Source organism: Balaenoptera physalus, assembly GCF_965194825.1.
Source record: "Balaenoptera physalus genome assembly, chromosome: 6".
In the NCBI taxonomy this organism is placed as follows: domain Eukaryota; kingdom Metazoa; phylum Chordata; class Mammalia; order Artiodactyla; family Balaenopteridae; genus Balaenoptera; species Balaenoptera physalus.
Window position 1 is genome coordinate 109,798,182 of NC_138885.1, and position 24,243 is coordinate 109,822,424.

General features: G+C 39.7%; 1 protein-coding gene across 2 annotated transcripts in view; it reads right to left on the bottom strand.

Annotated features, from left to right (window-relative positions):
• Positions 1-7,498: 7,498 nt before the first annotated feature.
• LOC309662627 (cyclin-Y-like protein 1) overlaps positions 7,499-24,243 on the bottom strand; it is a 34,379-nt gene continuing 17,634 nt past the window's right edge. The window contains exons 5-10 of one of the 2 annotated variants that reach the window (XM_082465539.1): positions 20,761-20,796; positions 18,508-18,559; positions 17,416-17,535; positions 13,420-13,586; positions 9,976-10,138; positions 7,499-8,418 (exon numbers count right to left, since the gene is read on the bottom strand). In XM_082465539.1, the coding sequence (XP_082321665.1) occupies positions 8,302-8,418; positions 9,976-10,138; positions 13,420-13,586; positions 17,416-17,535; positions 18,508-18,559; positions 20,761-20,796 (655 nt within the window). In that variant the 3' untranslated portion in view covers positions 7,499-8,301. The remainder of the gene's footprint in view (positions 8,419-9,975; positions 10,139-13,419; positions 13,587-17,415; positions 17,536-18,507; positions 18,560-20,760; positions 20,797-24,243) is intronic. The other variant, XM_082465540.1, reaches the window with a different exon arrangement.

The following is a 24,243-nucleotide window of genomic DNA, read 5'->3' on the forward strand; positions in this document are numbered from 1 at the left end:
CAAGGGGGGTAGGAGGGACAAAGCCTTGAATAACTGCTTTCTAACACCGAATGTGGCCAACAGGACAGAGAACATCACAAATCTAGGCAGGTGTGAGGTACAGTGGCTGAGGATTTCCTGCTCCCCCTGCATGCCCTCTCTTGCCTCCAAAGTCCGATCAAGGGATCCTGGGAAAGAAATACGCCTGGGTCGAGGAGGGTGGTTTTGAAAGAAAAAGCTACCAAGACATTAAAGCAGGGTGAATGAAGGGTAGGCAGGATGAAAGTAACTAAGTAACCTGGCTCAGAACTCTCAAAAGCTTCTAGCAGCTTGATGACAATTACAGGATTTATTTCAGTCTGTGGTACATCATTTGAAGACAATATTACTTCATGTTGTTACAAACTGTATGTATAGTGTGTATGTGTTGTGGGTGTGTATATAAATAATATATATTATATATATGAGAGATTTAGTGACTTTTGATACGGGTTTGGTGCAGGTGAATTTATTACTGAGCCAAGTGAGGCACATACTGAGTCAGTAGTTCGAGTCCAGGGCATTCAGTACTTTTCCTGATTTCCATGTGTGTATAGTGCCTGTCCCATGCGGTATTGTCAGTGTCATGTCAAATCCAGAACTCACAAAGCAGAGCCAGCGATATTTTATTTGTAGACAATCAACTAGAATCTATAAAATTATTACTGGCAGATGATTATAATTCCGGATCCCTAACACTAGCAAAAGGAAACCCAGAGCATCTTGATAAGAAGTTTTCTGTTTTTGTTTTGTTCCTGGAAGTCAGTAGAATAGCAGTTGTATGTGGTTATATTAGTGCCAAGATACTTAATTTGCTGACCTTATTATTTCAGAAAAAAAAAATTGTATGTATTATACTTGTGGGAAGTTAAAATAATGCTTTGAGATTTTTATCAAATATGGAGAGTAGTTATTTATGAAAAACAAAGAAATGTCTATTTTTGTTTCTTTGTTCCCAATTAATGTAGCTAAATTTTAAAGTGCATTAAAGCAATGGTAAAGCAAATAAGATGCTGTACAAGTAGTTTTCTCATGCTTTCATGGAGAGACACTGTTTTCTAAGAGTATCTGAAGGAGGTATGTGCATTCTAACTTCATGATCAGATTTCTCGGATGTACTTTGAATACAAGTGGCAACGTTTTTATTGATAATAAAATCAAAGAAATTCCAATCACCAGAAGGAGAACTAATGAAAACATGTTTTACCTGAATGAATATACTTCATAGGTTTCTCCTGCTGATCCTGTGATTGTTTCATGATTCACTTGAAGAAATGAAGGAAAATACACATAAGAACAGAGACATTACCTGAGATTGTGTTCTATTTTATCAACCCTCCATCTATACTCTGTACTGAAGCAATTTGGATAGAAGTGCTGCTGTTGTTGTGTGTGTCTGGTTTGCAGTCAGAAACTCCCAAAACTTCATCATTCAGCAGTTAGATCCACAACTTTGTATTAAGGTCTAAATACAAGTCAGGGAACCCAGCTAAGATAAGAGGATATATGGTTCTCCCTCTGTATTTGTGGGTCATTGGTTCCAGTAGTCTCCCTCCCCCCCGTGCCACCCCATACCAAAATCCATGGATGCTCAAGTCCCTTATAGAAAACGGTGCAGTATTTACATATAACCTACGCACAATCCTCCCATCTTCCCCCGCACCCTCCTTTATACTTTAAGTCATGTCTAGATTACTTATAACACCAAATACAAATCCTAAGTAAGTAGTTGTAAATATAATGCAAATGGTTGGTGGTGTGCAGCAAATTCAAGTTTTGCTTTCTGTAACTTTCTGAAATTTTTTTCCCTAAGTATTTTCAGTCCATGGTTGGTTGAATCCACTGATGCAGAACCTGTGGATACGGAGGGCCAACTGTCAATTGATTTAGAGTTGGCACTTCCCTGACAATCTGGACAGATGCTTAGTAAACCTGAGATAATTAATTTAGCATCAAAGTGAGTACTATGAGCATTATTAGATTGGTACATGTTAGGGCATTTGGGAGAACAGAGAATACAGCAGTTGAGCTGGATCCTGGTGCAAGAGCCACTGTGCCTTACCCGTCCAGGTCTCTAGTTGGCACATCTTCCCAATGCTTTCTCATTGTTCATTCCCCCCAGTGGAAAAGGGGGGCACTGTTGGACTTAGGAAGTTGGAGAAATAGGTAATAATGCTTCTTTTAGTGATTTAGTTACAGAGCTCTTACGTGCAACAGAATGAGAGGAAGTAGAATGGTTCTGTGCATAGATTTGGGAGCTAGACTGATTAGGGATTCAACTCCCAGCTCCATCATTCATGGGCTGTTGATCCTGAACAAATTACTTAAGCTCTTAGTACTTCGTTTGTGTACTGCATCTTATACTTTCTCATCTGTGAAAGGGGGATAATGATAGTACTTATATTTTAGGGTTGAGAGGATCTAAAAGATGAAATCAGGTTAAGGTAAGTAAAACAAGGAGGAAGCAGCCATTCAGGCATGGAATGGAAAGGGAATTGAAAGACTAGTTTTCAAATTTGTGTCTGCATAAGAATCATTTGGGCTTCCTATTAGAAATGTAGATTCCCAGGCTTCAGCTCCAGGAATTGAGATGAATTTGGGATCCAAGAATTAGGTCTTTTTGTTCTGTTTTAGTAAACTTTTAGAATGATTTTAGGTTTACAGACAAGTTGCAAAGATATATCCGTTTTGCCCTAATATTAACATATTATCATAGCACATTTGTTAAACTAAGAAGTCAACATTAACGCACTACTGTTAACTCCAGACTTCATTTGGATTTCACCAGATTTTCCACTGATGTTCTTTATCTGTTCTAGGATTCCGCGTTGCATTTAGAGAAGCTTCATTTCTTACAGGGACTTTCAGCCCATGAGAGGCAGGTGGTCTGGAGACCACATCTTGAGAAACACTAGGACATGTCAAGGGCTGAGGAAGGTCAAATTGCCCCATCCTCACCACCATCCTGGTGGTGGGGGTGTTGGATATAGAAATTTGATTTGAAGAGTTGGGATGGAATCCTCTCCCTTAGATGAGAGGGGTTACCTTAAGAAGTGAGGCATCTATTCCTAATGCCAGATGAAATGAGTTTTGGAGTTTGGAAGGTGGGGTTGCTGCCTAGCCTGAGGAGATACATCTAGGGATGTGGGCAGATCAGGGGAGTGAGTGCAGCAAATTGGGAACAACTACTTTGTGGGAACACAGGAGGGCTCAAGTAGTTGATTAAAGGGGATTACAAGGGGCCAGTTAGCCCGTGAGCCATAGAAGTCCTGTATTTCCTGGAACCTGGTGATAGTGTTTTAGAAATGGCTCATAGTAGTAACCAACATCAAGCACTGCCACATTGGACACGAGCAGAGAGTCAAAGGGTGAAGCTGAGATGACCTTGTTGAGAGAGGGCAGTGGGAGGTGGACAAAACACTGATGCCCTGCGTTTGGAAGAGTCGGTTCCCACAGTGAGGAGATAAAGGGCCACCATCTGGGGAGCTAGAAGTAAAGGTCAGTAGAATTGAGAACGGTAAGATGAAGGAATAGATGTTGTAAGAAAAAGCTAGCAGAGTAATTTGAGGTCTTGAAGTAGAGATCGACATATTCTTGAGGACCTTAGGTTCTGAGGCTGTCACTGACTTTCTCTAATCACATTCAAATTATTTAGCTGCCCTCACAGCAGTTAAGTAATCACCTAACCTGTTCCTTTTTTTTTTTTTTTTTTTTCTTTACAGAACATTCACCTCTTTTCATTTGACTCTGGATTTCTCTTAATTTCTATACTACTTCACTTTCCTGGTTCTTTCTGCATGTTAGCGATCCTAAACCATAAACTGGTATTCATAACATTTCTTTCACATGAAGTACATGTTATCTCATCTGCCAAACCCATTTAAAACGGACTAGTGGAAATTGCCTCAGAAGCCAAACAGATTGCACCTGTGTACAAGGGACCAGGTGTCTCTGAAGGGCTCCTAGATCTTTTGTATTCTTGCTGGCACGGTGTCAGGCTGGCCAGGCTGGTGAGTGGCTAACAGTTAAGATTTTAGGTGATCTAATCCTTAACTTGATAGATGCTGGGTGTAATCTACAGATTCTGCATAGAAATTAGCACTTACCCCTGGGAGAGCCCCTACCAGCTGTCAAGTGCTTTACCAAATAGCTCTATACTCAAGAATGCGGCTTCTGGGTGAGGGAACAGTCGTAGTCATTTTACATGTGGTTAGAGAGAAGTCTTGGGTGATGAAAGATTTTAGCTAACCTACACGCTATAGGTAAACATTTCCAAAAACATTGCATAACCTGAATACAGAGTGAATTGTTTTCCAGTAAATACTGGCTTCAGCATTTTTCAAAAATCAAGGAATGGTATATTTTATAGAATGGGAAAACTAAGAAATGAAATTTGACCTGTTGTAAAACTAGGATTTAGTGCTGTTGAATTTCAAGAATGGGCATACAGGGTACATTAGGAGTAAATGTGAAAGCATAGGGTCATGATGGAATCTGATACAGGGTGGAAAAAATTTCTCTTAACCAGAAACACTGGGCCCTAAGAAGTTGTCTTAGGGTCAACCACATGAATTTAACATACAAAAATGGCAATTTAATTTGGTTCAAACATACATTTCAAACTTTTGTCTTTTCCTTGTAAAGAATAAAGTTCAGTTCACGGTATACCAGAGTTAAAATTGCACAGATGTCAGTATTCCAATAGAGAAAAATAATTTTTCTTAAAAAGCGAAAAAATAAAATTTGAGTTCAGGTAGTCAGATATTCTTTTATAGTCTTACTACTTTAGGGAACAAACCCTTCCTCGGTATAAAAATCTGGAAAAACATGCCATAGTTGCCACCCTATTAATAACTAGTTTCCATGCCCCATATTTGTTGGAGAACCTACTTTGTGATGTTTAAATTTTTACCTTAAGTTGCCTCAATTTCCCATTTATTAAAATGGCTGTATTGCCTCTAGAATTAAAGCTGAAGGGGAAAAGCAATTTTTAGCGATTCCCCTTATTCTACCAACTTGTTCTTGAAGCTACAGTCATGCCCAATGTTCCTACCCCCAATTTTTTTTTTTTCAAACCTTCGACCACTCGAGATATGTCAGCATTTCTGCTTAGTAACTGGCATATTACTACGCGGTGCAAACTATTGATATAAACAGTGACTTGTGATCGATTTTTTTTCCCTTCTGTACTAAATCAGATCATTTCTCCTCATCAGCAACTTAACAAGAACAAAGTTAAAGATGTGACCTTAGGAAGGTAACTAAGGTGGAGGAAATACTACGGCAATACTATCAGGACTGATGGAATATTGCTCAAGTGCAGTGGCTAGGGTCTAAAAGAAACTTGAGAGATCTGGTATATTTCCAACTGAATGTTAAGTGAAATAGCATGTTAAAGTCAAATTACGTGGCTTGTTTAAAAGTCACCCTCTTAACAGCAACCACAATTCTACTGCTTCCTGTTCTTCCATTTTCTTTCCTGTTCAATTGCTTGAAACCCTCAAACAACAAGTTCTGATTCTACAGTATTCCTGTAATTCCTTTCTCTGTGGATTTACCTACTTTTATCTTTCAATGTGCATTTCCATCTTGGCACCATAACAAACAATTCAAAAATGCCATCTAATGCATTATGCCACTGAGCACTGTAGCCAGTGATTTTAAGTGGACTAGATTATCTTCAGGTTGAAAAGAGCGTAAGCTGAAGAAATAAATGTCTACATCTTAACTAAAGGCAGGGGTCAAAACAACTTATGAATGGTTAGTTGGAAAATGCTTTAAGGCCCGACTATCAGAGCTGACTGAAAACATTTGAGTTAGGCAGAGTTGTAATGTTATGTGAACAGTGAGAAGTGTTACAAACACAGTAGCCATATATTTTAATTAAAACAGAGTTTATTAGCTTTTCTTTTAATATAAACATGAGGAAGAAAAACCACATAAGTTGTAGCATTCTTTTCAAAATAAAACTGCAATCAGTACTTGAATTTCCAAGCTCCAAACTCCATAAACAATATTTTTTGAGGTGGTAGATTGTAGTATTTTATATACCATAATTTATCATTTATGTCTCTGTCCCTTAAAAATGATGGAACCTGCAGCACTCAGTATAATGTGAAGCCTTGCTATAAAGAGAGAAAGTACTTCTGGCCCAGAAATGCTTTGTTTACAGGCAAAATTCCTAGGATTACATTTGAGAAGGTAGGAGGAGAAAGATTTCACATAGTTGAGAACACTTTTTTTTTTTTGTTTTTTTAATATTTCAAGTTTAGGTGACATCGTTACCAATCTCCAAAAAGACTGATTACTGGACCTCCCTGCCTTTTAAAGCCTGAGGTAAGGGTTCCTAAGGTTTATATGTTTCCTCTTACATAGAACTTGAAGTGAGACACCTACAGCCAGGTTAACACACAGGATAGAAAAGCTGTTTCGTATCACTTACTCTCCTGTCACTACTACTAGGGTCCAGTTCTTTTCAATTTATTACATGTGAATTAACACTGTTGTTCATAATTCCTTCACCAAATCTAGAAAAAAGAAACTTAGGTGATCAAGCAGGTAAGCAGCCCAGCCTTGCAAAGGACTATTTTAAAAAGAGGAGGGGAGGTATCCCCTCAAGTCTTAGTGCAATTTTAAGCTTTGATACTTGTAGAAGTATAAATGCCACAAACTTACGAAACATCATTTGAAAGTTTAATCGAATTTCTTCTAAACTCATTTAGTTTTGTAAATTTTAAACGTTAAGCGTTTATTGTTTTATTTTTTATTTTTTAAAATTTATGTATTTATTTATTTATGGCTGTGTTGGGTCTTCGTTTCTGTGCGAGGGCTTTCTCTAGTTGTGGCAAGCGGGGGCCACTCTTCATCGCGGTGCGCGGGCCTCTCATTATCGCGGCCTCTCTTGTTGCGGAGCACAGGCTCCAGACGCGCAGGCTCAGTAATTGTGGCTCACGGGCCTTCCCAAGCCAGGGCTCGAACCTGTGTCCCCAACAAGAGAGCCTGCGACAGTGAGAGGCCCGCGCACCGCGATGAAGAGTGGCCCCCGCTTGCCACAACTAGAGAAAGCCCTCACACAGAAACGACCCAACACGCCATTAAATAAATTAATTCATTTAAAAAAATAAAAAATAAAAAAATAAAAGCTTAATGTTTAAAATGTACAAAAGTAAATGAGTTTAGAAGAAATTCGATTAAAGTTTCAAGTGATGTTTTGCCAGTCTAGCATTTATACTTCTGCGACACTGTTCTGGAGTATCCAAGCACACTATATTAAAGCTTAAAATTGTTCTAATTTTGGGACTTTTGGGACACCTTCTATTTCATCACCGGCTTGTTAATTACTGGACCACCATGTTGGCTGGAATTATGAAAATATCCTTTAACACAAGTACATAACAAAGAGGAAAATCATCACAAAATCAGAAGCACCATTATAGTTAACAAGAAATGCAGCACGGACCCAATAGAAGGAAATAACCTACTTTCTCTGTTTATGATCGCAAACATGCTAATATGCTAATAAGTACTGCCTGCAAAGAATTTGGATGACATGTGTTATTCAGCAGCTTTTTGGTTTAAATTGATTGCCAATAATGACTAGCAGCTTCAATGATATAGTAGGGAGGAAGAACCCTGCAAAACCTAACGATGCTACAACAGTCTGTTCCGAAGTTTGGCTTTATGAGTTGTTAGGAGTCCCATGTTTTTTTTTTGTTTTTTTTTTTGTGTTTTTTTTCTTTTTTGTTTTTTTTTGTTTTTTTTTCTTTTTTGTTTTTTTTTTGTTTTTTTGTTTTTTTTTCTTTTTTTGTTTTTTTACTTTTTTTTTTTTTTGGAGTCCCATTTTTTGATGGTAATACTGCACTGATTCTAAAGGAATATGCAGCAGTATGGGACAGTGAGGTAAGAAAAACATAGAAGTTATATAGCTAGTGTCTTTAAAGTCTAAAAATTTAAACTATTAATTAAAAAACCTCACATAGCTCACAGCTATCAGATATCTGTGCGTGGATTGGGAGCAGATATCTGTGCGTGGATTGGGAGCTTTTAGCTTTGGAGTGGTTTTTGTAACTCTGTTTACAATAAAAAGGACAGAAGAGCGTGTTACATTGACGAGGTCCCGTTCTTTCCTATGAGCATAATCTTCGCTTGTCCATGAGTCTCTTGAATTCAATGTCTTTCTTTAAGGTGAAAATACTAACTTTGCTGGTTTCTGAGCAGGAGAGGTGATATTTCTCCAGTCTTTGTTTCGAGGGGTTTATGATGTTACAACCCCTCACTTCTCCCTTAAGAGAGGATGGCATTGGAGCGCCGAATACCAATGAAATGATCAGCGCTGAAAGACCTTCTCATAGCAGCTCTACACACGTCTTTGTATTTGTCGTCACACAATCTGGAAATGGCCTAGGAAAGTCAATCAGGTAGAACATAGGTATAATTAGGGGGGAAAAAAATGTTCGGACCTTAAAAAAACAAAAAAAGCATCATTGATAAGCCACACATCTCCATTCGTTTAGATAAGTTCATAGTTACTGCTACTTTGGATAGCTGATATCTACACTAACTGACAGTTCCCTAAGGTAATAACCTTTAAGGGCTATGATTAGATTGCTGGGGCAAGGGGTAACTTGCCCTAATAACTTAGAGTTACTTAAAAATTGGGTTCCTAATGATAGGCTCCTAATAGCAATATCATCTGTTACCTACACACGTGATCCTTAAACGTAATGGACATACACTTGGGCAAAATCAGTGTTTACTCAGCTATTCAACTTCTCTTCAGTTTTCATTAGTTATTACATACTCTAAGAAAATTTTAATCAGGTAGGTATGTGCTGAAGGTAGGAGAGGTCTAATGACAAGCGCTGAAAGGTGCTATTTCACTTGCACATAAATTATGGTAGAAAAACATCTTATTCTAAAGTACCACCAAGGTACCACAGAAAGTATCAATTTTAAATGTGTTCATTTCAGTTGTGAATTTTGCTGTATACCCACCAAAAATCATAAGCCATAAGTATTACGTTGTTCCATGTACGTTACCATTTATATTAAAAACTCATGTACTTTCTACATCCAGTATCTGAATCCACATTATACCTTCCAAGTATAGGTCTCTCAGGTTAGCCACGGATGCTTTGTCTAATAAACTCATGGGACTGAACTGTGATACACACACACACACACACACACACACACATACACACACACACACACACACGAACTGCAAGCTGAGTAAAAAACAGTTAAGAGGGAATTCCCTGCTGGCGCAGTGGTTAAGAATCCGCCTGCCAATGCAGGGGACACGGATTTGGGCCCTGGTCCGGGAAGATCCCACATGCCGAGGAGCAACTAAGCCCGTGCGCCACAACTACTGACCCTGCGCTCTAGAGCCCGTGCTCTGCAACAAGGGCAGCCACTGCAATGAGAAGCCTGCGCACCGCAATGAAGAGCAGCCCCCGCCCGCCGCAGCTAGAGAAAGCCCGCGTGCAGCAGCGAAGACCCAATGCAGCCATAAATAAATAAATACATTTATTTATTTATTAAAAATATCAAGACAGTAGAAATAGTCCAAAACATCAATTATTAAAAAAAAAACAGACAGTTAAGAGTGGTAAGTAGATTCTGTAGGTACATCTGATTAGGGATACAATTTTAAGAAATTATTCATGTATGGTTATATGTAAGTGTAGAGGTTCAAATGGAAAACCATTAAGAACAGATTAAATATGATTGAAAGTATTCTGAATTATGGTTACAGAAGAGACAATTTTTTTTTTTATAATGTGGGATCCCTGTATAAACCATAAAAGACACAGGAAATATGATGCCAACGGGTCAATAAGCTCTTCAAACTGTTAACAGCTTTCCATTTTCCTAATCACTGCTTAATATAATTTAGCTACAGGTGTGGCTTCGGTGGCTGACAGAAAACCCCAGTTAGTGATTTCACAGCCTTACCTCTAAGTTCTGTGCTCTTTCTTTGCTAAGAGGAGTGAATAGAACATTCAGGTTGTTGTCATCTGCTAAGGAGCGAAGGTCAAAGTAGTATTTGGCATACACACTGAAAGGAACATTAATATTAAACTGAAGTAGCTCCACGAAGTGCCTTTCCATCTCATTCCTGGGGGAGGAGGAGAAGACAAAACCAACACAGGACAATTTTAGTCAACTGGGCTATCTTCAAAAATACCATTCTGAGCTACTAGGATGGCTCTAAATACTGTTTTGAAACCAATAATGGCTACCCAGCTGGATTAATACCCTAATGTGCAAACAAGGTACAGCTATTTGTGGTCCTTTCTGCGTCCCAGCACTTTGAGTCTGGGACAAGGGGGAAGAGGTCATGGCCCTCTTATGCACTCATGCTGCTGACTCAGGGGCTCATTCTTCAGAGTTCCATTAGTGCAGCTGTACGATTCATGCTCCACACTCACTCACGAGGCCCCGCTCTAGTGATCAGTTGAAAGGAATGATGTATGCTGTTTATTAGCTCTGAAGAACTTGCAGACATTTTCACCGGGCTGATGACAGGAAGGGGCTTACTGAAGTAGAGACGAGCCAACAAAAGGAGTGGGCACATCACCACGGCAACAAATGGATCCATCGAGAGCCACTGCTATTATCTCTGAGGGGGGAAAACTCTTGAGGCAACAAGGATTCATCTCAAGTAAATAAATAAATAAGCTACATTCGATGGGAAAGGGAATCCCCCCACCCCCACCCCCACCCCGTGCATGGGGCTGTGTCAAAGGGCATAATGCAAGTTTCTGTTCACCTTAAAACCTTACTAGGGTGAGTTGTCGTCACCATGACAGGACAGGATGCACTTTTTAAGCTTAGGAAGGCAGTAAGATTATGTCTCAGCTAGACTAAACCCACTTTACGATACGACCTCTGATAGAGCAGTTGTTGCCCCCGGTGTTAGGAGAGCAGCCCAGAATGTTCAGACCTACCGCCCCTTGCCAGGACAGACTGCACACGCCCACAGAGGGCGAATTCAATGAAGTGGGAAAGTAGAGTGCTGGGAGCAGGCTTCTGCTATATGACCATATCCAGCCATTTGCTTGCCAAATGTTTAAGTAAATAAATATAAAGTTAGAGTAAATCTTACCACTTTTCACAGCAATCACTTTAGAGAGTTGATTAGATAAAAATGATAAATACCCAAACAAACATGCAAGTGGCTTATTTTACAATACATTTGGTTTCTTGGTTTTCAAGTGTTAATATTTTATCCATTGGATAAATCAACAAATGCTCCATGTTCTCCTGTATGGAGAGCAGAGTATGAGCAGAAATGAGGTTTCTCATTTGTTGAACTTTAAACCTAACTGAACCTACTTCCAAAATTAATTTCCTGTTCATACGGCCAGAAGTCTATAGAAATGTAAATCAGATAATGTTTTGATAATCAGCTAATCAGGACTTAATTTACTACAGGAATAAATGCACTTCACTATCCCTTTTATATTTTCTCCACTAATACATTTTAATTGTGTGGAAATACAGTACTTCATAGGATTAACATGTCTATTAATAGAGCTTTAATCACTGAAGAAAAGCATTATGCCTACAGAATATGCATCTTCTGTGTTTTTTGCTGTTTGTAAATGGCTAGGTGGCTGAAGAGCCTACCACTTACAGGCGCAGCAAACTGTCTGAACAGCAGCTGCTCAGTTTAACTTACTCTTTTGAAGGGAAATATATATTTAACAAGACACAGAGATGTTAGAAAGTTTTAAGGAAAAGCTGATAGACAGCAATTTTTCAATTCAGACTCAAAATGAGACCATTACAAATAGTAGTCAACAGCAGAGGGATGAAACAAATGTGTATTAAACACTTTGTTGTAATGCTTTCCAACTCCCAAAGATCATAAACAAAAGCAGCCTATTATAAACATAACTCCTGGTGATTCTCCGTTCTACACAGAAAAGCGTTGTTTAGAATTAGTTTCTTCATAGCTGGACAGTGCCGCCAATGCTCCTGGGCTCAATGTCTATGAACACCCACACGTTTCCCTGCATGTTCTCGGATGTTGTACCTGGAACCAGAGCCCCAGTCAGCTCAGCTGCAGATTCTGAGAAAATTTCAGCTGCCATCATGGCAGGGATGGTGTTCACGATTACAAATTTTCCTTCCTTCAAGGGACCAGTTCAAAGACTGATGATAGTGTTGGTCAACGTCACTTTAGTTTCTGCAACTTCCAAAAGTACTTCTATTCATTTCAAATTCATTATCTGCTGTTCCACTGTTTGCTAAGATTGCTACCAGCAATATCACCACGACCACCTGGTTTACATGATCACCAAAGTGGGCATTTTCACCAAAAGCCACTTTGACAGCTACTGACAGTCACTGGTCCCTTCTCTTAGTCACAGCTTTCCTCGCTTCAGCTGTAAATATGCACTTTGGTAATTGTGAATTATCTAGGGTAAGGGGCAAAGGTAACAAAAACAAACTCTTGCCCCTGCCTGCCATCTTGATCGGCCGCTGCTGTCCAATATAATCAAGAGGTGTCCTTTCACATTTTCCTGAATGCCACCCACAAAGACAGGTTCACTGTCAAGCGGGCACTTCGAGAGTCTGCTGGAATTACCTCTCTGGCTCATCCTGCTTCCCACCCTTGGGGCCCTTCACCAGAGCCAGATTGGAAGCCTGGCGTTTCATGCCAATGTGAGCGTGCCATCTGTGAGGAGAACCTGCCTAGTTAACTCAAGGCCCCACAAAGTGCCGCTGTGTTTGCTGAGTGCCCTGGGTGAGGCCCCAGGGATGCTTCCCGGACGACCTGAGAGGTAGGTGTTTCCTAGCTCAGCAGACTTTAGGGGAGGAGACAGGAACACAGGGATCTGAAACCTTTATATGTGGCTACCTGTACATCATAGTTTCTGTAACAACAGAACCTCAGATAAAAAGGAGAAAAAGACCAGCAAAAGCAAATACACAATGTGTGACTCAGGTTGAAATTATAACCTGTCAGTAGTCTAGAGGCCCTAAGACCTTAACAGTGGCCACTTGCTTCAAAGACCAGGCATGTGCCCCTTAAAAATGGACTGGACCTGGTAGACAGCTTTAAGAAAGCTGTCAAGTTACTTACTGTACCATGTTGCTCTGGTAGTGAGCTTGTAAAATGTTTGGCAAAAACCACCAGAAAAATAATTTCAATTTCTCAAGCAGAGTATTACAACAATAACACATCAAGACCTACCAATGAATGAGGGGAAATACAAATTGTTATACTACAGCTAGATAGAAAGAAGGCTGTAATTTTATGTCTATTTCAGCTCTCTGCACAAGGTAACCTTTCTTAAAATGTAACATTTCTTAAAAATGTAAACTTTATGAGAGCAAATGAGGTATTGGAAAATGGTTAGAAAGTTCACGGTAACCTTACAAACTCACATGTCCTCAACTGTAACGTCCTTGAGGATCTGGCAGTCGTCCACATTCCATACAGCCCGATCGTCCCAAAACTCGGAGGCAAGAAGAATGGCTCCCAAAACAATTCTTTTCCAGTTAGTGGGGCAAATGTCGATCTCAGCATAAGTTAAAAGCCTTTCTAAGTAAACCTGCAAAAGTAGAGCACTGATCTTTGATTTTCGTTCAGTTTAAGTGCTGTGATAAGAATTGTTAGGAATGACAGATTTCATCTCTTTTTGACACCCCTTTTATTCCTAGGTTCTACAAAGACTTTGCTCAGCCAAGCCAAGGCCAGAGGCCAGGTCACAGTTGTAAGTCAGATATTTCTGTGAGTCTGATATTTCTACTCTGCCCTGCCCGTGTGAATTTCCAACCCAATTTTGGTCACAGGAATGAAAGGACATCTCAGCAAAGGGCATTCTAAAGACACGCATTGTATTATTACCTTCCCACTTGTCAAGGGCAGCACATACAGCCCAGTGTCGACTTCAACTGTTCAGTAAATGCTTGAGTGCCTATCACGTGCAATGTTAACTACAAGACTGGTGGTGGTTGCATGGCGATTTTACATAACGCTTGAGTGTGTAAAATTCTGGTAAGACTGAGCACATCTTTACCTTCTCTTCAGAGTCAGTCACCAGTCCTTTTGTGGCATGAACTTGAAGATAAAAACTGGTGGTCAAGAGAGCCTCCCAGTGGCTGCTGCGTGGCACAGCAGGACAGGCAGTACAAAGGGGCTTTACAACTGTCAAGTATTCCCATATTTTAGTGCCTTTTGAAGGAACACACATGCATACAAAGGGTAGTCCTTTTCATAGCCCCAATTTTTCACATCTCCATTATCATTTCATTATTCATTTCTGTCTTACATAATCTGCAGCTTAGTCAATTCTTTTGGTTTTAAGGTGGGAAGACCTGCCTGTGTCTGTATCCCTGGGGCTCCTCTAAACCTGCCGGTTTGTGAGATGATTTCACGGTTTCTTTTACATGTATCAAATGTCTACCCTACAAAGAACTGGATGGAGTTAACAGCTGAGCAAAGATTAGAGAGGTAAGCTGTGATTTGTTGTTACCTCTGTAGAAGAGTGTATATGCCATTTGACAAAAAGAAAAATGTCCAGTTTGAAAGAGTCTGTTTACTCTCTGAAGGGTTATCAGATTGACAGCTCAGATTCGCCCATGCCCTCCAAACTCTACTGTGTTTTCAAACACGGGTATTGAGATTATATGTTCTTAGTGAAATTCGGCTCCCATTCCCCAAAGAACTCAGCACTCTCTAGTACCCTAAGAACGACTCTCCCCGCAAGGTTCAACTCTCTACTTTATGGGACTCATCAGAGGCACTGAAACGACACTGGCAATCTCTCAACTTCCTCTCACCTTTGTACTGGCAAACTTGGTACACGTGCTGATATTCATTTATCCCACTTGCCCTCCTGTCTCGGAGGAAGCGAGATTTCTTTCTTTTCACTGAAGCTAACTCTCCTATGAATGAAGTTGATCCCACCTCACTTCTGCAGAGCACTGTGCCCACAGTTAGTCTCCTTTTGAACAACTTCTCCCTCTCTGTCAGAGGCTTCCTCCAGTGTGAATGCTTCCATGTCCCCAGCCTGTCCCCCACTGCCCCTAGACGGCGTCCTCAGGCCTGAGGCCAGCTCCTCATCTCCCATCCTCTCCTTAACCCACTTCAGTCAGCCTCCTGCTGCTACCACTCTACAGAGACTACTCTTGCCGTGGTCACCGGTGCCTTCACACAAACAACCCAGAGCTCTTCGTCCCAGAGCTCCACTCCCCAGGCCTTCCCTCATAAATGAAAGAGCACTGCCACACGCCCAGTCGCTGAGACCAAAAACCTGCACTTGAGTGTATCCTGCTCCAATCTGTTAGGACTTCTTGTTATCTCTACCTTCACTGGTACCCTGACCGCTTTTCTGTCTGTCACTTCTGACTTGTATCGCTGCCACTGCCTAACTTCTCTGCCTCCCAACAGACTACAGTCTGTTCTCCCCAAAGCAGCCAGGAGAGCCTCTTAAATTAAGAGTACTTTATGCGCCTGCTCCAGATCTGCCAGAGGCTTCCCATCAAACAAATACCTTCTTCCCGTGGCCTGCAAGTTACGAGGCCCTGTGCGGTACGGCCTTGTCCTTCCGTGACCTCATCACCTATGCTCTTTCCCTCATTCCCCGCTCGGATCACAATGGCCACCTTGCTTTTCCTTGAACACACAGAACAAGTTCCTGTCTCAGAGCCTTGCACTTGTCCCCTCTGCCCGTAATGCCAGCGTACCTGATCTTCCTCAGTTCAGCCAGGTCCTGGGTTCAAACATTACCTCTTTAAAGAGGCTCTTCCTGAGCTTTCTAGTAAGCCCCTCTAATCACTTTATCCCTTTACCTTGCTTTCTCTTCATGGTTTTTACCACCACTTGAAATAGTCATCTTTTAAAAAACACTCATTAAAAAAAAACACTTATACTTTGCTATACACCTGAAACTAACACAACACTGTAAATCAACTGTACTCCGATAAAAAAAAAAAAAAAAAAAAAATTTACGTCTTCCACACTTGCTCCATAAAGGCGAGAACTTTATTTATCCAACTTGTTCTCTCCTCCACCCCCCACATGTAGAAAAGTGACACAGAGTAGGTATTCAGTGACATGGTATTTATGACATGAGCAACTTCTTGGTAGCATTTAGCGTTTGGACCATACTCTCCTTCTTGAACCTCTCCTGGTGTCTCTTAGGGTTCTCTGCTGGGTTTCCTACCACTGTAGCCACTCCTCTGGGGATCTGTCCCTTAAGTGCTGACAGTCTCTAGTAGGATCTATCTTCTACCCACTTTTTATTTTACATACTTTCTCTGCATTTGAACAGCTACACTTAATTCCCTCCCTCTAGCTCAGATTCATGCTCCAATCCCATATATTCAAATGATTACTAGACACTGCCATTCTGCTGTCTCGCAGGTACATCAAGCTTAACTTGGCTACAAAGAAATGCCCCTCTTCCAACCCAAATACTCTCCTTCCTGCATTTCCTAGCTCTCCATATGCAAGCACCATTCCTGCCTCTCTCAAGCATGTGCTAAGCACTCCAAGTGGCCTGTAGCGCCAAGAAAAGGCCTGTGTCTGATCCAGTACCCACTGAGGGGTCTCTTTTCAAAAGGACAAGCCTCCTGTCCTAAATTCTGCCTTGATAGGAGCAGGCAGTGAGTGGCCTAAGTATTCCTTCCCTGCAGACCACGCAGCTGACTTTCCCCCCTACAGGTTTGCTATAGGGAGGAGTAAAACAATCCCAACTACCTCTCACTTGAATATGATTTATTATTCAAATGATAAAATCTTACCATAGGAATTAGGAATGGATGACAAAAAGGTCCTTACACAGCTGTAGCTTAGCAGGCTAACTAGAGTAAAGCCTTCTGAAGTCCTACTGGCACCCTAGTCCTGGGCAACTTCACATGCAGGCAGTAAGAGGACAGCAGGGATGGTTAACACCATTATCCATTATCCAAGGAACAGAGAACTGAGGGCAGTAGTTCTCAGTCAGGACACACATCAGAACTGCCTAGGCAGTGCAGTCTGGGACTCAGCTTCAAACTGCCCGGAACCTGTTTCTGCCTGTGGACCAGAGCGCTCAGTGATTGCCCCGCCCCACCACCACCACACGCGTCGTCTGTGTGTGCGTGTGTGCACTGTGCGTGCGTGTGTCCCCTCAGGTGTGGAAGGAGAAACCAGAAATCTCTCCTGCTGCCTTTAATAGCAATTGTTTTGTGATGAGAAAAGCAATGGCAACGTTTTAAATCATAATGATGATTAAAGCTCAAATGTGTATACTTTACTTTCTTTTGATAGGTTTCTCTTAATAAAGTTCTAATGATCGTTTCAGGAACCTACTTTCATTTGGGAAAAACAGGACCATACCATGTGTACAAGACAGAAATTTCTACAGATGCTTTATGAAAGAAAAAATATCTTACCAAAGTTACTACTGCACCTTCAGCAGTTAGCTGTGCGGCACTAGAAAGAGTATGAACAAATCCGTAAATGAATTTGTGTTCAGGATCATGCTCGAAGTATTCCTCTGGAATCTTTTCTCGCTGAAGGGAGAAAAAATGCAATTTAAGTATCCACGGAAGAAAAATACTTAAAAGTACCCTTAAGATAGCAGTCTTCACACTTGGGCCCACGTGCCCCTTAAAATAATTCTGATTGGGTGACATGTCTTGTAGTCTTTTAAATCTAAACAATGGGATCCTAAAATACCACAGTGATCCAGTACTCACCACCATTCATTAAAGAAAAATACAGGCACAACCGCAGAAAATTTATGTATTTCCACGTTCCTCCCCACAGAATTCTAACCAAATGTAAACTATTGGGTTGGCCAAAAAGTTCATTTGGTTTTAAGTAAAAATAAAAGACACAGTTTTCATTTTCACCAAGCATTTTATTGAACAATATATTCACTAACCAAACAAACTTTTTGGCCAACCCAATACTTTTAGGCTCAAAAGTCTTGCTGATCACCATATGTCATACTTTTCTGTAGTCAACTTTGAAAACACATTTCCAGTGTCCTGTAACCATAAGGCTCTAAGAATGTGCTGTCCTGTACAGCAGTCGCCAGCCACGTGTGGCCACAGAGCACCCGGAGAAGTGAACTTTAAAACTTTGTCATTTTAATTCGTTTAAAATGTAAACAGTTTTCTAATTTTCTTCTTAGAGGCCTTATCATATTAGGTTTATTTACAAATATTTATATTGTTTGATGCTATGGAACATCATCCTTTAAAAAGATACATTTTCTGTTACTTGGGTATGTTTACTTACCTGCTCACTATTCACACAAAGTGCAACTCGGTTCATATCCATCAACCCCTTATACAACACGCCTTCGGGAAAATGACTAGACACAACATGGCGTGGGGAAGAAGACTTAAAGGAAGATGAATTTGACTTCGAGCTGGAGGAAGTAATTTTCTTCTAGTAATTAATTTCAAAGCAAATCAGCATGAAATAAACACAACTGTATAAGAGAAAAATACCACTTCAATAAAACTGACACTTACTGTGAGTGGATGTAATCTCTCATCAAAAATATCCAAGGATCTATCTGCAACTCTATAAAATAAGAATGTGCATTTAAAAAATTAATTCAGGACTTACTATCTTAGTAAAATATCGGCTAGGAGTAGAGAGAGGGGTAGAGGAAGCTTAACCTTCAACGAAGCAAACAGTTTTATAAATTCTTCTCCTGGATTCCACCCTTAGAAAGGTTTCCTGACCTATTTTTACTCAGCACATCAAGTTCTGTGAAACCTTTTCTACAACAACCAGCCAGAGTTGCCTCTATAAGCACTGACCCTCCCTAACAGGCAATGCTAGTAAACCAATATATTTTCACCCCTCTAACCTCACACTGGAATATGCAAGAACATTTTATGAAGCAGTGGTGGTGGGCAATAAATTCTTCTCACTTCAATCAATGTGAATATGAGATTCATGGTTTTTTCCCGTTTTTTTCTCTTTAGTTCTTTATATCCTTATTGTGTATTTCTTCTTGTCTCTTTTAAATAGTTTGAGTTAAAAATGTAATTGTCTTTTTATTTTAAAAGAAACCAGGCTTTTTAATTTAAAATTTCACCACACTAATACACTGCGCTCATTTGAACAGCGGTTCTCTAAATGTGGTCTGCAGGCCTCTGGGATTCTCCCCTATCCCCTCCTTCAGGAGGCCCAAGAGGTCAAAACTGCTTTTATAAGAATACTAAGACACTACCTGCCCTTCACATTGTGTGACATTTGCTATGGATGTATAAAAGCAAAAGTGGGTAAAACTGCTGGTTTCTGAGCATGAATCAAGGCAGTGGTACCAAACTGAATTAGAAGTTATTCAATTATTCACTGCCACTTGCAGTTAAAAAATCTGCTTGAAGAACATCCTTGATAAAAGAGTAAAAATTAATAGTGTTCTTAAACCTTGGTCCTTCTTTTTAATATTCTGAATAAGTGGAAAGTATGCATTAAGCACTTTTACATACTGAAATATGGCTGTGTTAAGGAAAAGCACTTGTGACTTGGCGGTAAGTCATTTTTTTCATAGAACACCATCTTTATTTGAAACACTTTTTTCATCGAACACCATCGTTATTTGAATGTACAACTGACACAGTCATTCTTTCAAAAATGAACAAAGTGAGCCTGTCACTTCAAGGAAAATAACTCTAAAGTTATTTGTTGCCAATGATAAAATTCAAGCCATCAAGCTAAAAATATCAGGAGTTTTGGAAAACTTCTACCTTCGATTGTGAACTTGACAACTTCTCAACACTTAAAAGACTTTTCTGGTAAGACTGGTGGTGATACTAACAAAAGTGAGTTTTTGACACTGTCTAAAGAAATGTGAACCAATACTTTCCAAATGACCAATGTATAATATTATAAAGTCAGGTACAGGTAAAAAGATCTACTCAGTATGCATGACAGATCAATGGGTATTAATTTAACATAGTATTTATTACAAGTTCATTGATATGATTTAGAATTCCATTTTAACTAATTTAAGAAACTAGCACATGCAGACTTTTGGTACAGTATCAAAGAATATACCAAATTATCTGAAGGCTTTAAAAATACACCTTTTTCCAACTATATATCTGCAAGCGGCTGGATCTTCTTCATATTGTTTCTTCAAAACAAATGACTGAAGACAGAATAGATATGAGAATCAGCTGTCTTCTATTGAGGAGATACTTTTCTCTCAATATTTTTTGTTGTGGAAAATAGTTATTTTTCATTAAAAAAAATGATTTATGTTGAACACTGGGGTTCCCAATCAGGGGTGATTTCGTCCCCCAGGGGACTTCTGGCCATGGCTGGAGACAGTTTTGGTTGTCGTAATGTGGAGGGAAGAAGGTGCTACTGGCATCTAGTGAGTAGAGGCCAAGGGTGCTGCTATATATCCTATAACACACAGGACGACACCCCACAACAAAGCATTATCTAGCTCAAAATTTCAGTAGTGCTAAGGCACACCCTGTTTTAATATACAATGAATTTAATTTTTTAAATTCTCAATTTCAATTTCTAATACAGTAAATTATCAATATAACCCATATAAACAAATACTCTTTGGGATGCTCAGTAACCTAAGAATTAAGGGTCCTAAGAGAAAAATAAATGATTCACTTCTATATTGTAATAAAAGCACTCTAATAATAAAAGCTTATGCCAGTAACATCTATAGTTATTACCTAACACTAAACTTGATACCTTGTAAATTAATTAGCTGGAATAACAAGATAGGTTTCAAAAGAGCTCACCTGTTCTTGATGTGGTAATATATTGCTAAGGTCATACTGTGGAGGAAAAAAAATACATTGTCATCACTGATTTTTATCATATCAGGCCTGAAGACATTTTTAAAAAGGGGTTAGCAAGGAGGGAAGACCTTCCAGAGGCCCAGTGGCCCCGAAATCCTCGAATTCAGAACAGTACCACATGGGTGCTTTCCCCCTTGTTTTAGGTTCTTCAGCTTTTAGCAAAATTAGGAGACCCAAAATGCTAGATATGCTGTTAGAAGGCATGTTTTGGTTGATTATTATAATATATAAATTATTACATATGTCCCCTGTCATTTGTCCTTCTACCCACAAAACCTTCTGTCCTGTACAAGTTATATCTATCTATACACATGCTTAAATTTAAGCCATATAGTAGTTTGTGTGTGGGGGTGTGTGTGTGTGTGTGTGGTTTTTTTGTTAGCCCCTGCATTTCAGGTGATTTAGTTCGCTATCCACCTACCCATCCGTTTTCCATTATTTCCCTAAAAGTAAATAATAAAAGTGCTCTATACCAAAATGATTTCAAATCACTTTTACATAATTATTAGAAAATTTAATAGCAAAATTTTATAGCCACAAAACTGATGATAGGTCTAGCTATCCTGAAATAAGCAGTGCTAATAAGACAGCATAATACTACACAGTATCCTATTAATGACAGGTATTTCCAAATTATTTTAAATAAAGTATTAACGAACAGATAGATACAAGTCCTTAGGTAGTCTTTTTTAAGTTACTATATTCCTAAGTTATTCACAGATGTTGTATATTAGGCAACAAAGGGGTTCTCTGGTTAAGTTATATGCTCCCCTTTGTTCTCAGTGTCTAAAATGAAACTCAAAATAATTGAGGGAAGGCAAATCTGAATTTTAGAATAGGTCTATAGAATCTTAGCACTTGTATAAAGGCCTGTAACACCGTTAGCATCAAAGATGGATACTTCTATAGTGCTTCAAAGTTTCATCTTCAAATTGATTTTAAAATCACAGCATTAGAAGTTTTATGATGGAAAGGACCACTGAACCGTAGATGACATTTAATTAAACCACCCATTTTACAGATAAGGGAACCAAGGCTTAAAACTGACTTACCTAAGGTCCCACTAATTATCAGAAGCAGTTCTCTTTCTCCTGCCCTCTAACCAAATAGTGGCTCCCAAGCTCAGCTGCACACTGGGATCATCTGAGAAGCTTTAAAAACTGCCTGGCTTCTGCTTCAAGATGTTCTGATTTAACCGGCACTGGGTATGACTTGGGCATCAGGACTGTTTTTAAAGATCCCCAGATGACTGCAGCGTGCAGCAAAGTTTAGGGATGAATGAGTTAGGGTTAAGATCGGAGAATCACTCGGGATGCTTTTGTCCATATAATCATGCTTCACATCATTCCCCATCTTGTCAACAGGTGTGTGTGCGTGGGTGAGAGAGAGACAGACAGACAGACAGACACACAGACACTGTGTCTTGGAGGCGGGGGCAGGCGGGTGGACTTTGTGCATCCAGAAACATATATCTTGAAAAGTTGCATAAGTGATTCTAATAAGGCTCACCTACCCCACTGAGAACAGCTACCCCACTGAAAACTAACCCCATGATAAACATTTTCAAAATCATTCCTAAAAGCCAATTGGCCCTATTAATTTTCTCAGTAAACCTTTATTTCACCAATAATGAATGTGATGAATGATCATTTCTAAAACTTCATGAGAGCAAATTAAAATTTACTGTACTTCCAAAAATTAGACTAGGTCGGGAAAAAAAAGGATGAAACCTTCTTGTCTGAGCAAGGTAAATCTTTTTTTTTTTTTTTTAATTTTATTTAATTTTACTTAATTTGGGCTGCATGGGGTCTTTGTTACTGCGCGCGGGCTTTCTCTAGTTGCCAAGAGCGGGGGCTGCTCTTTGTCGTGGTGCGCGGCCTTCTCACTGTGGTGGCTTCTCTTGTTGCACGGCACGGGCTCTAGGTGCGTGGGCTTCAGTAGTTGCACACGGGCTCAGTAGTTGTGGCTCGCGGGCTCTACGGCACAGGCTCAGTAGTTGTGGCGCACGGGTTTAATTGCTCTGCGGCATGTGGGATCTTCCCAGACCAGGGCTCGAACCTGTGTCACCTGCGTTGGCAGGCAGATTCTTAAACCACTACACCACCAGGGAAGTCCCTGAGCAAGGTTTACTTTCAAAGTACTTTTGAATTATATACTGGACATCAGACTCTTTTGAATTCAAAAGAAGCTGCGACTCTAGCCAAAGTAGAGTGGTTTTTGTACCCACAGATTCAGTGTCTTGGCTGAAGAAAAACATTGAGTGATTATGTGATAAGTGCCCAAACTCAGGACTTTAGAGATGGGGCTCAGTTTTTGCTGAAACATGACTTGACTGCAACTATTATTGTAAGCAAGAGAGGAAAGTTACATTATTATGACTGTGAACTTGCTGTCTTTAATTAAAGTAGAAGTTACTGAGAATTTAAATAGCTAAAAAAAAAGCTGGCACATTAAAAACCAATTAAAAATACAATTAGCTTATAAAATTAAGACAACAAATAAAATTAAGGATAAGGACATTAATATTTTCAAATAGCATTTCCCAAACTGTGTTCTGGAAAATCAACATTCATATCCTAAGGAGATGTTAATGTTTCGTGGACAACCGCGAGGGAGGAGGCAAGAAGCTCTGCATCCCGTTTGGTTTTTTTCTCTTAAATAAGCTTGAAAGGTTCATCATTAGGGTGTTTTGAAAGTGCATCTCCAATTGTGGACTATGAGGTGCTCCCAGAAATTAAAGAATAGTTTCCATCATCATGACACTGTTCGTGTCTCCTTAAGTATAAGCCTGACCACAGCCATGTTTCCGAAACCTCACCTCTTTTATTGTTCTCTGCTGTGAGTGATACAGTGTGTTGGAGATATATATATATAAACAAAACTTAAATGTGTCTATTAAGTTAAAACCTCAGTTGAACAAATTTCATCTACAAAGAAATTAAGCTTGAGTGTGTATTTCTTAAGACTGGTTTGATATATTCTCCCCCTCTTTGGGGGACAGGAAGGAGAAGTAAAATTTCATACAGAAAGAGTGCAGGAAAAAAAAAAAAGCACAGTGGGATAAATCTGACAAACTCCAATTAAATTTAAATGCAGATTCGCTTTGGTGCCAGCAGGGGACAAGCTGTTCCTTCTTCTAAGAGCAGCTTCCAAAGTAGTGCACGTTGTTTGAGGACTACAACTCATACAGTAATAATTGTCTCTAGAAACAGCCAATCAAAAGCACCTCTCTTTCTCACTGTGTTCAACAATGGCTTAGCAACAGAAACGCGTCAAATAAAGATTTATACTTTTTCTGGGATTTCTTATTTGCTAACTGGCTTTCCCTTCTATCATGCGCTCTAAGATTAAAATGGAAACTGAAAATTCATATTTAGGTCCTTGAAATCAATCTATAGTTGACACCAGTTTTTTAACCTGATC